The sequence below is a fragment of the Dermochelys coriacea genome, chromosome 9 (genome assembly GCF_009764565.3).
Source record: "Dermochelys coriacea isolate rDerCor1 chromosome 9, rDerCor1.pri.v4, whole genome shotgun sequence".
NCBI classification, from domain to species: domain Eukaryota; kingdom Metazoa; phylum Chordata; order Testudines; family Dermochelyidae; genus Dermochelys; species Dermochelys coriacea.
In genome coordinates this window covers 33026762-33044549 of record NC_050076.1, presented here as the reverse complement: position 1 = coordinate 33044549, position 17788 = coordinate 33026762, and the positions used below count along the sequence as shown (strand labels likewise).

General features: G+C 41.7%; 1 protein-coding gene across 20 annotated transcripts in view; it reads right to left on the bottom strand.

Moving 5' to 3' along the window:
* The window catches only part of TFDP2 (transcription factor Dp-2), a 168478-nt gene that overhangs the window by 65111 nt on the left and 85579 nt on the right, over positions 1–17788 (bottom strand). For 18 of the 20 annotated variants that reach the window (XM_043492900.1, XM_043492899.1, XM_043492896.1 and 15 more), the window contains one exon: positions 10227–10330. The exons of 1 other annotated variant lie outside the window; for it this stretch is intronic. In XM_043492900.1, coding sequence (XP_043348835.1) covers positions 10227–10330 — 104 coding nt within the window. Of the gene's footprint in view, positions 1–9986; positions 10075–10226; positions 10331–17788 lie in introns of all 20 variants that reach the window. One more of the 20 variants, XM_043492902.1, reaches the window with a different exon arrangement.

The following is a 17788-nucleotide window of genomic DNA, read 5'->3' as shown; positions in this document are numbered from 1 at the left end:
CTGTCCTGTAGTAGGTGACTTCTGGGTACTCTTCTGGCTCTGTCAATCTGTTTCTTGTCACCTACTACAGGACAGGCCCAACAAAGAAAATAACAGAATGCCACTAGCCATCACCTTCAGCCCCCAACTAAAACCTCTCCAACGCATCATCAAGGATCTACAACCTATCCTGAAGGACGACCCATCACTCTCACAGATCCTGGGAGACAGACCAGTCCTTGCTTACAGACAGCCCCCCAATCTGAAGCAAATACTCACCAGCAACCACACACCACCCAACAGAACCACTAACCCAGGAGCCTATCCTTGCAACAAAGCCCGTTGCCAACTCTGTCCACATATCTATTCAGGGGACGCCATCATAGGGCCTAATCACATCAGCCACACTATCAGAGGCTCGTTCACCTGCGCATCTACCAATGTGATATATGCCATCATGTGCCAGCAATGCCCCTCTGCCATGTACATTGGCCAAACTGGACAGTCTCTACGTAAAAAAATGAATGGACACAAATCAGACGTCAAGAATTATAACATTCAAAAACCAGTTGGAGAACACTTCAATCTCTCTGGTCACTCGATTACAGACCTAAGAGTGGCTATCCTTCAACAAAAAAGCTTCAAAAACAGACTCCAACGAGAGACTGCTGAATTGGAATTAATTTGCAAACTGGATACAATTAACTTAGGCTTGAATAGAGACTGGGAATGGATGAGTCATTACACAAAGTAAAACTATTTCCCCATGTTATTTCTCCGCCCCACCCCATCCCACCCCGCACTGTTCCTCAGATATTCTTGTTAACTGCTGGAAATAGCCTACCTTGCTTGTCACCATGAAAGGTTTTCCTCCTTTCCCCCCCCCCCGCTGCTGGTGATGGCTTATCTTAAGTGATCACTCTCCTTACAGTGTGTATGATAAACCCATTGTTTCATGTTCTCTGTGTGTGTATATCAATCTCCCCTCTGTTTTTTCCACCAAATGCATCCGATGAAGTGAGCTGTAGCTCATGAAAGCTTATGCTCTAATAAATTTGTTAGTCTCTAAGGTGCCACAAGTACTCCTTTTCTTTTTGTGGATGGTACACAGGATGCTACTGTTGTGGGTGCGAGATCAGGGGTGCTTTGGATAGATGCTGTATATGAAGAGTCATCCAACTCCCTAATTTTATGACTGCTTGATTCTCCAAAGGACTCTCACCATATATCACTTCAGTTCCAGGAGAAGCATCCTCAATAAAAGTTTGTAGCCAGCTGAGTGTTGTGAGCAGTGGGTACCTGTGCATGTTCCACACAATGAAGGAGCACTACCCCAGAACTGAGTAGGAAGGCCAGAGAGAGAGAGCAAGAAGTCACAGTAGAGATGGGTAGCTCCTACAAGAGGTCAGAGCCAACTTCTACTTTCCTGTCCTTCTTAGGTTTAGGTTCTAAGTCCTCCTGCCGAGGCTTCAAAGCGGATTTGACAACTGCCACATCAGACTATATTGCCTCAGCAGGTTTAGCAGAGCCCAGAAGATTTAACAGGGCTACTTTGTGGTGGCTGATCTAGTTTGCAACTTTCTGTGCTGGTTTCCACCTTTTGCTCCAGAATCTAACATTTCTAAAAAAATTTGTTGCTAGCCATTATGGCCGCAAAGTTCAAAATATAAAGCCGATATAAATTAATATTGTGAGTTTTGCGTGAGTGTGAAGACAAGATGAAACAACAGCTCTGTGAGAAGTGTGGACTGGTCCCATTAATCACAATGATATGTTAACTCTGAAGACCAATGGTGGTGATTTAAATACCATCTTTAAGTATTTTACTCTTGATCAAAAACCACACAAAAGAAGAGGGGTGAGGATATTATAAAGATCTTTATCCTGAATTTAAATATTGGGACCAAATCTGTGACTAAGTGGCCAAAACTTACTAAACATCTAGCTGCAATAGTACTTTAAAAATATTTTAAGCCATAGATTTAATACTTTAGCCCCTTTGACAGCAGGGTTTTTTTTCTGAATCAACTCTTTGCTTCCCTGGTTCTTTAAAAAAAGACTTTCTTTCCAGGCTGGAGAAGAATGGGATATATTTGCCTACCATTATGTCCCACCTTCTGTTCACTTGCAGCAACTGCACTGTGGTACCTAACCTCTGACCTGAAGGATAGGCATGTTGGTCCTTTGTTTCTGTGCTGATATGTGCTGCTGGACACATCACCTGTTGTGTCACTATGATACCTGGCTATAAAAAAAAATAAGAAACACCTGTACAGTATCCAGCCTCTTACAGACCTGGGAAATGGAATCCAGAATCCAGATTTGAAGATATCTTACTAAAAGATGCGTAGTTCTAATGGCCAGAACGATAATTTGCTCTTCTTACTGAAGTAACACTTTTTGTTTTCATTGCAATACAAACAAGAAACAACAAAAGTTGTGGACCACAGTACAATCAGAACTGTATTTAGGGTACATGTTTGTGTGGTTATTCCACCCCCACCTCCAATTTTGAGATCCAAGAATGAATTTAGATTAGTTCTATGGATTTTACATGTAGACTTTAATCCAGAAAAAAGAAACACCCATCATCAACTAATTGAGTCTCTCCTCAACTCGTTAGAACTGTAGAATTCTTAAACAGGGGACACTGGACACCTACAAAAGAAACTAAATTTCAAGTACACATTGGCCCCCGTTCAGCAAAACACTTAAAGATATGTTTAGCTTTAAGTATAATAGTAGTCTCATTCAGTCATTTAGAAGAAGGTACCTACACATACAGTGAGACTATTCAATGCCTAAAGTTAAGCAAGCGCTTCACTGCTGAATCAGTTTCCAGAAGCCAAAAAGTTTAGATGGGAATCTCTTAGAACCCAGTAACAATTCCCAGTAATGTCTTATTGAGAGATAATAACTGTTTGAAAATTGTTATAAATAAAGTTAGAAAATTCCTAATCGATAAGGTTAAACAGGCAAGTGACAGAGACCACCAATAGTACAGATCTGGAGCCAAATCCTATTCACCTTCTTCATGTGAATTGTCCTGCTTATTTCAGGTGAAGTGAGTTAACTGAGTAAGGATTTGGCCCTTAAAGCCCATGAGGAATGCTATAGCTCCTGCTTATATATATATTTATATATATAGCTTGTAACCCTAAGTCAGTCTTCAAAACCAGTTCTTTCAATTGGAATCACAGTTTTTGGCCAATAAAAAGGAGAAAACAAACAGTAATAATACTTAGCTCTTATACAACACTTTTAGTTCATAGATCTCAATGCTTTACGAAAGAAAGGTGAACATCATTATCCTCATTTTTCAAATGGAGAAACTGAGGCACAGAAAGGAAAAGTAACTGGCCTCAAGTCACACATCAGGCTAGTGACTATGCTGGGAAACCAGAACCCAGGTCTCTTGACTCTCAATCTAGTTCTCCATCTACCAGTCCACACTGCCTTCCATCTCTGAAACAAATGTTCCAGAACAAATGTTTTATTATTAATTTTAAAAGGGACACTCAGTTAGATTTGACTCAAGGTTTATGTTTTATTTAAAAAAAGTTTCAAAGGCCAGGAGAAATTTTTTAAATAGATAAAGCAAGAACATAAGAATGGCCCTACTGGGTCAGACTAAAGGTCCATCTAGCCCAGTATCCTGTCTTCTGACAGTAGCCAGTGCCAGGTGCCCCAGAGCCCCTGATCCAGTAAATATAGCTTATATTTGTTGTTCCCAGATGTATCTCCTTACATGTTCCTAAAATCTCAGGCTTCAGCTGATCACCTGCAGCATCCAGGATGGAATTTTCCCTCCGACCCTACTACATTGTGGGTGGTGGTGGTGGAGGTTTGTTGTTTTCTTTCCTTTCACTTTCCTATGAAGCATCAGAAATGACCACAGTTGGAGATAGGACACTGGACCGGGTAAGCCAGTGAACTCAGGTGATATTCAACATTCTCTCAGGTATTTGGCTGGATGATTCCTGCTCACATGCTAAAGGTCTAACTAATTGACATAGGTGGGGTTGGGAAGGAATTTCCCCCCAGGTCAGATTGGCTGTGACCATGGGTTTTTTTTTGCCTCCTCTGAATCATGTGAGTGCAGGTCACTTGCCAGATCATCTGGGTATCTCTCGCTTAATCAAATCCCTGACATTGCACTTGGGCAGTGGGGCATCTTGGTCCCTCCTATGCTTTGCCTGTGGCACATAATAGGTTAGTCTCCTAAGGGCTGTAATACTTTGGTCTAATTCAGTTGTTGGGTTTGGTGCGTGGGTGTTGGCCTGTGATATACAGGAGACCAGACTAGATGATCTGGGGGTACCTTCTGGCCTTAAATTCAATGACTCTATAACTCTGGTTGGCTGTATTAAACTCATTTTGTTTGTTCGCACCTGGCTTACCAGATGGCTCTCTATCACTGATGTGTCCTCTTCATTATTTACCATTTCCCCCAATTTTTGTGTAATCTGAAAATTTTATCAGTGATTTTTTTTTCCAGGTCATTGATAAAAATTGTTAAATAGTGTAGGGCCAAGAACCAATCGCTGCAGAATTCTCCCACCCAAAACTGACCAAAAAAAAAAAAAACCCATTAACCAACAAATAAAATGAATGATATCCCTGAAGTATTTGTAACCCAGACTCTGTAACATTTTATTTCTTGACTCTTATAGATTAAGGGTAAAATTTGCAAAAGTGCCTAAATCCTACTTTCAGAAGTGACTTAGACATTCAGGAGACTAAGTCTTACTGAAAGTCAGTGAAACTTAGGTGCCTAAGTCTCTTTTGCCCTCAGACAGACAAAAAAATAGATCTATGTTGCTTTGCTTTGCCGATACTTATAGGGTCCTCATCACTGTCTATGCTGACTAAAATGTTAAAAGTTCCATAATGACGTAAATTACATCAAAATGTTAGTATTCTGTTTTTTTTTCCTTAACTGTGTAAGATGTTACCACTACAGCAGCTAGGGAAACATTTTCTAAATTTATTATTTTATCTCAACAGTATTCATTTGCTACTAAAGGGATGTTTTAATGGCTTTTCTCCATGATGTGAACTGATGTGTTTACTCTTTTCTTAGCATATGTTCAGTTAAAATTAAGTTCTGAGTCTATTCTATTTATAAGAAAATATTGCTTAAAGAAATAGCTTCATCATATAGATTTTTCTTTATCATGATCAATATCTTTACATGTAAACTGTTGCATTTTTGGCTAATTTTAGTTAGCTCGGTGCTGTGCTTGACAGAGCATGTTACTGAAGATGGTAGAAGATAATCACTCTCAAGGGAATAGATGTTTCAATTTGCAGAAGAAATATCTCCATGATCACCCATCTCTTTCCAAAAGCTATGGGAGTGGGGTTTGTATTTTTATTAAAAGGGTGGAAGCAGAATCACAAAGTTTAACATTCACTTTTCCTTTTAAAAAGTCTCATGAAAACATAGAAGAGTTAACAAGGTAGACAATAACCTCCTCTTCAAGCTTGCTTGAATTTTTCATTGTTACAAAAAGCTAGAGGGATTACCTGTGAACTCAGGTTTATGAACTATCTCAAAAAATTGAGTTACCATGTCAGCCGATAGTAGGGTGACCAGATGTCCTGATTCTATAGAGACAGTCCCAATATTTTATAGGGCTTTATCTTATATAGGCTCCTATTACCCCCCACCCCCGTCCTGATTTTTCAGCCTTGCTGTCTGGTCACCCTAGCAGATAGATAAGGTAAGAAGCTGGCTAGCAAAAGGCAAAGGTTATTTTTGTGTGACGTCAACTAGTGATGCCATATGTTTCAATATTACATGTAAGACCATTTTATACACCAATAATGTGGAAGAAGGTACCTGCAGAAAGGGAGCAACATTTGCTGATAGGTATGGGGGCAAGCATATACCCAGTTTTATGTTGTGGAGGAGGAGAATAAGCGTCAGAGTGACTTTAAAAACACAAGTACTTTATGAATTTCAATCTAAGGTAATACAAGTAATCCAGGCAGAAGAAAATGGGCACATTCCTATTTGCTCTACATTACACGAAACCAAGCAGGTGAAAGAATTTAGTACAGCAAAATAGTTAGGAAAAAGGCAAACAAAATTCTGTAATACTGTAGTAATATTAGATTCACAGAGAGCAGAGTGATTAATCTGCTGATGGTGAATCATATGCTGCTCTTCTGGCTACTGATTGAAAAGTGATAGGGTAGCCAGGAGGGGAGGTTTCATGGCAATTGAGAGGATACATGAAGATCTTGGAGAACACTAATGAAGGCACCTCTTGTTGGTGGCTGCTCATGGTGACTGAGTTTGGGTTTACGGAGTTACCTGTGAGTGATTGGGTGCATTTTACTTTAAGAATAACAAGACTCATGTGCATAGTGTAGACAAGAACACCTACATAGTGTAAATAAATATCAACATTCCTGACTCTGTAACGTAAGTTTCTCTCCACCAACGGTAACTACCAGCTGAAAGATCCTGAAATTGCTGATCACTCAGGTGAGGACAACAATACATATGGAGAAATACTGTGCAAGAAGAATTTTCCCTCTATAGAAGTTAAATTCTGAATATTATGCATAATTTTGGTCACTCTGTAAATGATGTGATAAAAATGAAACTCATACGGAGTATCATCAAACAGCTGTCCACAACTGGTTAAGTCAGAACACAGTTTAAGAGCACTCTTGGATTCCTCACATAAGCTCTCATACAACAGCCACTGCAAGCAATGCTTTCTACCACGTATGGCTGGTTACGGCACTGCATCCCATCCTGGCGGACAATGACCTGGCCTCAGTAATACACATCTTTGTCATGTCCCATCTGGAGTACAGCAATGCAATACAGTGAGGCATGAAACCACCAACCCTCAGGAACTGCAATTAATACAATATCAGTAGCATGTCTCCACAGTAACATAGGCTTTCACAAGCACATTTTACAAGCTTTCATTTACTATGCTCGCTCCGCATAGAATATTACATCAAATTCAAGGTCATGGGCCTGGATACCTTCAGAAATATCTTATGTTAAATATGCTTAATGTTCTGGGGCCTGGATACCTTCAGAGATCACCTAACGCTCTGGGACAAGAACTGTAGTCAATAACTCCACTCCTTCGACACAATAGAGTCGTCTACTGCAAAAGTAAAGCTCATTTATGCAAGAGGCACACCTTTCTCAGGGGCCTGTCCAAGATGGGATGTTGGGGGTTAGATTAGATGACCCTTTCAGTCCCTTCTAACCCTGTGATTCTATGAACTCCCACAAGATCTAAGAACCACCACAAATAACACCAACTTCCATTCAAAGCTGGTGCATTTTCTTCAATCTGGCCTTTGCTAGTAAAAATACATAGCATATATTAATTTTTTAAATGTAAGTTTTAAAAAATATACATGCAGTTTTCCCCAGAGAGGAGAGAAAAGAACTACATATTACACGTTAAGATGTTAGTCACGTTGCTGAGGTGTTCGAATGTGCTCAGACAGCATAGTCACGAGTGTTGTGATAATTGGGCCTACAAATTCACTCTAAATGTAAGGCTCAACTGTAAAAAGTACATGAAGGTTCATAAGATGTCACAATAACCTAAAATAACAAATGTTGATGGGAAAAGGTATGAAAGAGGAATAGAAAGACTGAATTAGTCCAAACAGAAAAGCCTATTGATTTAACTCAAGGACCATGCTTGGTAAATAAGAAAAGTGTGAAACCAGAAACCAGTCAATCAAAATTGCTGTGGCAGAAAGTAGGCCTAACTGGTTACAAAATAATAAGGTTATGCCCACTATTCACTTTGTGAGTCTTTAAAGAAAGACTTTTGGGGAAAATCCTTTTGGGTGTCAAATGTAGACAAGCCCTGAGTCTGATTATGGTGGAAGCAGTAGCAGCAGCCAGTTTTCTATCTCCAACAGCTTGTCCTGGCTCTGCCCACTAAATTTACTGCAGATGTCATGAATGTGTGCTCTGTATGACTGGCTGCATGCTCTTCTTCCTAAAAGCAGCAAGAGGAGGAGATAAACAAAGATCCAACCTAGTGTCAAATTAAATCCCCCACAGATTAAGTGTAATATGATGATAAACTAATAGCTTCTCTTTTCCTAAAATAAGAGGTCAGTGAAGAAATAGGTCATATAAAATGTAGTAGGATTGTGTCCATAGGTTGGCTTACATTTGACTTTAACTGGACATTTAGATTCATAGAAGACCTTGGCTACCCAAAACTGGATCACTGGGCAGTGTGCATCTGCCAAAATAGATGGGGAGTATTTCAAAGAAACCCTCTTACACGTCTCTTAAAAAGGACCAGATTTAAGTTGAGTTTAGAGTTTGAAATTATTCCTAAACCTGCCGCTGGATTCTCCTATCAAATATTGTCATTATGCAACCATGTTTTCCTATCTATTTTTTTTAAAGTTTCTCTTTCCTGTTACTGTGAGAAAAAACTCACAATAAAAAAGAAGAGCTGCCTATAGAAAAGATTTATATTTAAATTATCTCTACACAAAGAACTCTCATATTGATAAAGTAGGTAAATTTGCAGGATTGTGCCGTGTGTGTTTAACTTTATTCACATGAATAGCCCCAGTGAAGTCTAAAACTGTCAAAATAATGAACAGTCATTTTCTGTCCAATATTTTTCAAGCTATAGTAATCTTGGGTGTTCCTTCTAACAGAAGATAAAATAATTCAAACAGAAGTATGGTTTTTAACTTTACAGTATCCCTTAAGAGTACTCAATTGTTCAGTTTACTCTACTCTACAGAAATGGGTTGTTCCTGATAAGTAAACACACGCCAAACATTTATTAGAATTTACACTTAGAGGCTGATGTAATTTCCAGCCCCTTATATCTCCCCTCAACCCCACCCTCACACACGTTTTTTAAGAGGCAGGGGCTGTATGAACTGTCAGCAACAGAAATCATAATTCAGCATTTGTGGTAGCAACAGAGAAAGCTGTAGCATGACAGGACTCAGGCAGGTCAGGAGTTTTCACCACTGTGTTGTCTAACCCTGGAGAGAATGTGTGTGCTCAGATGAGGGAGATGACAGGGTGGTAAAAATGTCCAATTTCCATTTCTATGTTACAGCTTTCACTATTGCTATCACTGATGGAACTAAACCAGTGGCCAATAGTTGTGAATCACAGGTTACATTTCTGCAAAGAACAAAAACAAAAACAATCATATGCACACACTGGAAGTGTGTTTGCAGGGCAATAATTGTATGAACTTGGTGGTTCTCTCTCATTCTTTTTCTTTGCAATCACTTATGGCATCCACATAGCAACACTGTTTTTCATAAAAACATTCTAGATCATCATTATAGTGCATGTTTTACAAAGTTCATTTTACCGGTGTTTTCAGGAACTTCTGAAACACCAATTCCACAATGCACAGTACTACTCTAGAGCAAAGCTTTTAGCTAATACCAAATGCAAGACGCTGTACACTGGGAAATAAAGTTGGGAGGACTAGCTATAGTGCTTGTGGTTTCCTGTCCAACTTGGACAGAAACCACTTGAGACAATGGGTTTGGCAAACTAGAAACCATTACAATAAATTACTGTAAAACGCCTTGGATGGATGTTGTATATGGGCCAAAGTCATCATGTATTCCAAGCAATAGTTTACTACAACGTCTAGTTTATGCATGCAAGACTACTAATGTCCTATCCATTAAGAAATTGATCTATTGCTGAAATAGTTCTCAAAATGGATCCTCCTGAACCAGTGCCGTACATTGCTTAGCTAGTATAGACAACACCAGACCATTTTTAGCAGCATTTATAGATATAACAGTAAGTTGAAACTCTAGGCACATAACAGAATCCAGGCACTCCCTCGTCTCTTGTGTGGAGGGAATGTAACACACAAAAATATTCAACAGTAGCGGCAACATTCTGGAGGGGAAAAATTTTTTTTCAATATAATTTTGATTAAAGGAAAAATGTCATGTAATAGGTGTAGCTGTATATTTTTGCACAAGGAGCCTCCACTCACTCTAGAACATGTAGGTATGCCCATACAGAATCTCTCCTGGGAGTGGTGTTATGGTAGAGTGCCAAGAACCCTATACCTACTGCATTACCTGTGGATACAAGGGGAAGCACTTTTGTCTATTCAACGGCATTTATAGCTGGAGGAGAAGCTGCAGTTGTAGTTTGTACTTTCACTATTAACCTTTTTATGTTAAGTAAACAGAAAGTCAGCCATATAGTTGCCCAGAGTTAGAGTACTTACCATTTGGGGTCCAACATTCACGTTTATTGGTCCTAAGGTTTTTGGCAAAATCTTAGCTGGGGAATTGGTGCTGGAAACTGGTAATGCAATTACTGAAATGTTACCTAAAGAAAAGTGATAAAAAAACAGATTTCTAAATTATTCCCTTAAACAGTAAGCTATGAGTAATGCTTTAGTGACCTCTTTCTTATGTCAAATTTTGAAATATGTGAGTTTCTTCTTTTTCTTGTACTTTGTAAACATACCCTCACAAAAGGTCAAGGTCTTTTAACGAGACACTGTCAACTCACCAGGCCCCAGATTTTTACCTACCTTAAAAGTTACGTATTAACTTACATACTTCCTGAAATAATATCCTCTTGTCTCCACAAAAAAGAGGAATCCATTGGCTGCCACATACTTTAATATAAAAAGTTAAACTCATGAGTGTGCCTACAAAAATAGACCCACACCTGGATGATTTTTCTGTATACTTACAGTGGGCTAGTGCTGTCATTGTAGTGTTACCTTACCAGGATGAGGGCTATGTTCACAATGCGAGAGTGGTAGTTCCCATTGCAAACCATCAACAAATAGTTGTGTATTGCGCACCAATGTGGTGATGGAAAGTCAAAAACTGGTACTCCTGTCATGGAGGTTTGCATGTTAATGCATACTCTATGATTGACAAGCTATCAGATCACAGAAGCATTTAAACAGCTGAAACCCAATGCTCCCAATTTGCTCCATCCCTCTGTCTTAATAAGCCCATAAGTATACTGACAGGAAGGATTAATGCGGAATGGTGATACAGACTTTAGTAGATCATTGGGGGAAGTTCCTGTATGTGTCCACAGGTGTCCAGGCAAAGTGCCTATACCAGCATTTTGAAAAACTGTTCCTGACCCCCACCCCCGCCCCGCAAGAGCATGCAGAGGGCAAATCTCTGTTCCCACCAAACAACATCTGAATCTCTATAGTGGTCTAGGCGACCTACTGATATTGCATATCCACTTTCCCCATGGCTAATGAAACCAGTCCTAAACCTCTCTTTCCACCACCTTGATTCTTTTCCTTCAGCCTTTGAGTATGCTGTAACATACTTTATTCTAAAATCCCTTTGACCCACTTATCTTTCTACTGCCCATCGCCCTTTGGATCTAAGGTTCTTGACTATGTACACCAATTGTCTTGACTTTCGCTGCTATAACTCTCTTCTGTATACCCTGTAATCCAGCTTCCACCTCTTCATGCCAATGAAACTGCTCTAACTCATGTCACTAACAACTTCCTCCTTCTCAGGCTTAAGGGCATCATCGCCGGAGTTGTCCTCCTCAAGGTATCAACCACTTTAACCTCAGCTGACTACTCCCATAAGCTTCCACTTGCTCTTCTCCCTGGATTTTTACAATTCTGCACCCTCCTAGTTCTCTTCCTATCTCTTGGATCATGCATTTTGCTTCCATCTTTTCCTGTTCCATCAGAGTCCCTCAGGATTCTGTCTTCATCCATATGCTCTATCTTCTTCTCCCTCTATACTTTTGCATTAGGTGACTTCATCCATTTCCACAGTTTTAGTTATTGTTAAGATGACAAATCTCAAATTTCTCTTGCTACCTCTAAACTTTTTCTGTTGTTTGCATCTTGAATCTCTGAATGGCTTCTTCACATCACCTCTTTGATACACAGCCATCATCTCAAACTAACCATAACAAAAACAGATTTTTGAATCTCTCATCTTCCCTCTCTTCTGGGTTTTTCCATAAACTGACAGACAACACCATCCTTTCCCCAGGCTCACAACCTCAGTGTCATATGATTTGTCTCCTTTGCCAATTTGTAGCCAGGCTAATGCCAAAGCCTTCATCCTTAAGGCTTCACTAAAAGTTCCCTTCCCTCTTCATCTTCAAATTAAAATTCCTACCCATGTCAAGATCAATGTCTTCAATTCTGACCTCTTACCATCTCATTTCATCCTCTTCTAGGCTATACAAAATGCTATTTGTAAAAACTATCCTGCTTGCATGTTGTTTAAGTCACTCTTCCTCATATTCCTTCACTGGCTTCCCCGTCTCCTTCGCCACCATGTTCAAACATTCTATCTTCAACTGCAAGGCTGTACAATCCTCTGTCTAGACCTCCATAATCATTTCCCACTACTCCCAGTTCCTGCTATCTAAGCATTTCCCAAATCTCCCTTCCAAATGGTTATTTTGTTTCCGTTACTTATTTGCCCTTGTTCATTCTTCCATGACTCACTGATGCTCAGAACTTCCTCCCTTTCTGTACCTCATTTAAACCATATTTCTTCCATGAAAACTTTCAACGACAAAATTTAACCAGAACATACACAAATGGGGGTGGGGGGGGAGGGTGGTTACTTACCTGCACTGTAACTGTTGTTCTTCAAGATGTGATTCACATGTGTATTTCACTCAGGTGTATGCACACCCAGCACGCTGGAATCAGAGATCTTTCTGGCAGCAGTACCCGATGGGGCAGTGCATGCACCCTGGAACTCTTCTGGCTTCTCCCAAGGCTATAAAAGGGTGGTGTTGCTCTGACCCCCCTCAGTTCCTTTGAAATGAAACATGTCTCAAGACACCAAGGCAGAGGGGACAGGTCATGGAATACACATGTGAACCACCTCTTGAAGATGTAATACTTTTTAATTTGAGTGGCTGCACATGTGTATTCCACTCAGGTGACTCACAAGCAGTGCTGTTTGGAAGTGGAACTCAGAATCTATTTAAATAGTGACTGTAGGATTGCTTTCCCAAAGTTTGAATCAGATCCTGAAGAAGTTGTGATGGTGCAATGGTGAGTGGAGAGATGCCCAGAGAACCAGTGTCCAGTAATATGGGAATATCCCACAAAAATGTTACCAAGGTAGCTTGAGCCCTTGTTGAATGGGCCAACAGTCCTTGCAGTGAATGGCTAATGCAAGAAATAATCCATTTGGAAATGGTTTGTGCTGAAATTACCTGATCTTTCATTCTGTCAGCAAAAGAGACAAAGAGCTGAGGAGATAAACTAGAGGGCTTAGTGCTGTCGAGACAAAAGGCCAGTGCTTGCCTTGCATCCAAAGTATGATGTACTCTTCATCTTCATTTGAGTACAACTTTGGGGGAAAAACAGACAGGCATATTATCTGGGTCAAATGAAATGCCCACACTACTTAATTAAAAACTGATGATGTGACCTCAAGCCTACTTTATCTTTGAATAATTGGGTACATGGAGGACCTGCCATCAGCCTGAAGCTCATCCATTCTTTTGACTGATATAACTGCAATGAGAAAGGATATCTTTTGACAGAGATAAGGCAAAGAACAGGTTGCCAAATGCTCAAAGGGAGGACCCATCAGGGCCACTAGTACAGTGTTAAGGTCCAAAAGTATGTCTTTTATAGGAGGAAAAATGCAAACAAATGCCTTTTAAAAATGTAACAACCATGGGGTTTGAAAAAAAATGACTTCCCTTAAATGGGAAGAAGGATTGTTGACAATGGAGCTAAGCAGACTCTCAGCGAACTCAGAAAAGACCCAAGGATTTAAAGTGAAGCAGATACTCTAAAATATCCTGGATCATAGCACCTGCTGGCTAAATTCTCAGACTAGTGAAGCAGATCGAGAAACGCTTCCTAGTGGATTGCTTTCTACTAATAAGTATTTCCTGAACTGCCATGAAACAGTCTTTTCCCACTTGATCTACCCACTCAAAAGCCATGCCATGAAGTGCAGGCTGCTTGGATCTCGGAGCCACATCTCTGGAAGAAAAGACAGAGGTCTTGGGGGTTGAAGAGTCTGTGAAGATCTGAGAAGCAGCACAATCTTGACCATGCTGGTTCACTGAGCATTATCTTGGCACAATCTTGTTTCAATCTGACCTGACCTGAGGGATGAGCGGAATAGGGGGGGAATACATGAGTGCCACTCCGCATCTCAGCAGAAAGGCATCAATCATTGAGCCTGAACTATGAACTGCTTGAGAACAAAACTGACAACAATTCCTGTTGTCTTTTGTTGCAAACAAATGTTGACTGATGGAATCCCCTAGGCCTTGAATATGGTCCTCAACACACTGTTCTTTAGGGACCATTCATAATTCCAGGAGAAACTCCTGCTGAGATAGTTGGCCAACTGATTCAGGAGCCAGGTAAATGAGCAGTAATGGAGCTATGTCTTCCTTAATGCAAAAGTGCCAGAGTTTAATCACTTTCCAACAGAGCTTAGTCGACTGTGCTCCCTCTGTTTGTTCAAACAGTACATTGCAGATGTATAGTCAATGAGTATCTGGGCCACTGATGTGACGATCAAAAGCATGACAGATGTTGTGAACTGTTCAAAGCTCCAGAACACTGATATGAAGAGCTGCTTTCTTGCTCCATCCACAAAGCTTGGGTTTGCAAATCCCGAGGTTGCACACCTCACTCTATCAGAGAGAGGTCAGTAACATCCTCTTGATTGGAAGGGGGCAAGCAAATGGTACGCCTCCACATTCACCACTCTAGGGATAACAGAAAGAACACTGATCAACTTGTCCAAGGACAGTTTCTTCAGTTGATAGACTACATTCAGCCATCCCTGAATGATGTGCAGGCTTAGCATGACAAGCAGGGTCACTTAAGCACATGAAGTCATGTGGCCTAGTAGACTTAAACATACCTGGACCGTGGTGATGGGGCGAGACTTGAGAGATGGGCTCAACAGGACAATCACCTGAAATCTGTCTTGAGGGAGAAAAGCCATCAATTTAGTTGAATTGATTAGGCCTTCAATTAACTTACTTTTCTGTCTTGGAACTAATGACAACTTTCCTTTGTTCTGCATGAGTCCCAGACAATCAACGAGACAGACGAAATGGACATGGTCAGGGCTTAAATTCTGAGAGATTATTTCCTGGAGCCTGCCCCCCACCCATTTGGGGCTGCCGGCTTCAGCTGCAGGAGCTTGGAGCTTTAGCCCTACGGTGGGATGGACCCGTGGGGCTCCAATCCCACAGGAGGCGCCAGGGCTCCCATGGGTTTGAAAATATTTACCAGAGCTCTTCTCCAATGGAGTCCAGCTGAATTTAGGCCCTGGACATGGTGAAGAACTTGATGGGATAGGGTCTTTGGGGAAGCAGTGGAATGGGGATTGGGCGAGGGCACTGCAGGAACAGGGTGTCGAGCATGCACTGGGCAGAGGGGAAGTCAGCGCCTATGCTTGGTACTGATAAAGCTGGTGCCGGAACAGTGTCCATGGGTACCAGACTCAATAGACATCCCACAGACTGTACAAGAGTCAACAGCATGGTACTGATATGTTCCCCAAGGAGAAGGGTTGATGGCCCAGCTCTCCCTTGAGTACCTGAGAAGTTCTAGAGATATTCTGTGTCATTCTTCAAAGAGGAGTGCGAGGGGATGTGCATGCCCCACACTGGAGAAGAAAGGGTTAACCCCACACTATGGGTGGTGGAAGTCCTGCCCCTCAGGCCATGCTGGGCATGCTCCAACTGCTTCCTAAGTATAAAAGGGAGCAGACCAGCTTATTCTAGGCTGACTACTGGAGGGGAAGGACCTTTGGCTGAAGTTCCAGCTGAAGTGCTGCCACAGCCCTTGCCTGCAAGAACCAGACACTGTGTGAGCTGGATTGGCGGTCTGGAACCCAAGGATCCCTGGAGGATCTCCATGCTGAAGAGCTCGGAGACCCTGATGCCCCATGGACAGCAGCTTCTGGAACTATGGTAGGAAATGACTCAGGGAAGGTGAGTGAGTGGTATCTCTCACCTGAGTGAGATCAGGGCCTGGTGGAGTTGGGCAGACCTGGGGTTCCCTACCCAGGCTGTCACCCCCCTTTACCTGCTATATTGACTCTAGCCATTTGGCTGTGCTGCTCTATGTCTGAGGGCCACCATATTCACTCTGGCCATTAGGCTGTAACCTCAGCCTCTGGACTGTACTGTGGCCACCCCAAGAGCTGCCAGGGAAACTAACTGGTGATATCACTGTCCTGCCCCAAAGGGGGATGGGGTGTGCATATACTGTGAAAAGGAGGAAAAGTCCTTTGTGCTGGAGTGGCTTGGGTCTGTTTTATGGGTCCTCTTTTGGGGAAGCCATGAAGAGAAAGACCAAGTCCTCCTTTTCAGAGGAGAAGAATCTAAGTCCATGCATCTGTCAGGGACCATTACAGCCTCCCTAGCAGTCCAAGAGGCTGGGTGATCTGTCAAAGGCCTGGAACTAAGCTGAGTCTCAGTGCCTGCTCCCTCAAATGCTGCTTCAGGTGCAGATCTCTGGAAATGTGTCCTTTTCTTGAACACACACCTGAGTGGAATAGACATGTGCGACCACTCAGAGAACAAAGCATATCCATGTGTTAGTTGATATTTTAAAAAATAATTTATCTAAGAGTTGTTGCAAAAGTATTATGCTATATGCTGGTCTTCAACCGACAGCACCTGATCCTTATGATCCAATCACAGCTTCAATCAGTGACTGAAACTATCACTTAAAAACCAAGTATTTGGACAAGATGGTAATGGCAAGTTTCATCAAAATTGAGTTGGATATGTAGTGATCACGAGATGTGCCATGCTAATAAGCCATGGACTTAAATTACAAGTGTGGGTAGCTCCCATGTAGCCAGCTACAAATAAAAATAGTTGTTGCACAGGCAGGCTTTTAGTATAGCATGCTGGTAGGAGAAAACCTGTTTGAGGCCTTCCGTGAGCTGATGGCCTGTAACATGCCTATCAAAGTGGGAGGGGGGTTGTCCACACACTTTGTAGCTTGCATAGGTCTAGCTTATTGCACACACCAGGGTTCTTTGCATCCCTTCATTCCACCCCCACAAGTTCCCTGTTTGCCACCCTCCCATTCCCTTTTGTTTCAGGGACTCCCTGCAACTTCCAGAACCTCCTGCCTTATACCTGGGGCTGTATATCCTTGTGGTGATTCTCTGGATCAGTCTGTACAAGTGGAGATTACTTACTGTAACTGGAGGTTCTTCGAGATGTGATCCCTATCTATCTTCTACAAATGGGTATGCGTGTACGCCACAAAACGGAGTCTGGAAATTCTTCAAAGCAGTGTCTGTTGACCCACAAATGCGCAGTAGCTCTCCTCGTGCTCCTGACTGATGGTAAAAGGGGGTTTGGGACAACGCCTCTCCACTCCTTCTTACCACAAGTCCAAACCGGATCCAAAGCAGAGGGGATGGAGGGCAGGTAATGGAATAGTGATAGGGACCACACATCTGTAAGAACCTCTAGTTACAGTAAGCAACCTCCACTTTGTTGAGTGATGGTACCCAAGTATATTCCACATGTGGGTGATGGACAAGCAGTGTTCAGACTAAAGGCAAGTGCAAGCCAGTAGAAAAGATGCTTGCAATACTGCCGATCCTACTGCTGCATCAGCAGCCAAGGCATGGCCTACAAAATAGCATGTCATGAATGTGTGGACAGAACTCTAGGTGGCTGCCCTGTAGTTGTCCTGTAGTGGGATGTCAGATAAAGATGCCATGGTGGCAGCTTGTACTTGCAGGGAGTGAGCTGTAACACCCACAGAGAGAAGAATTTTTGCTATTTTGTAGAACTCTCAGA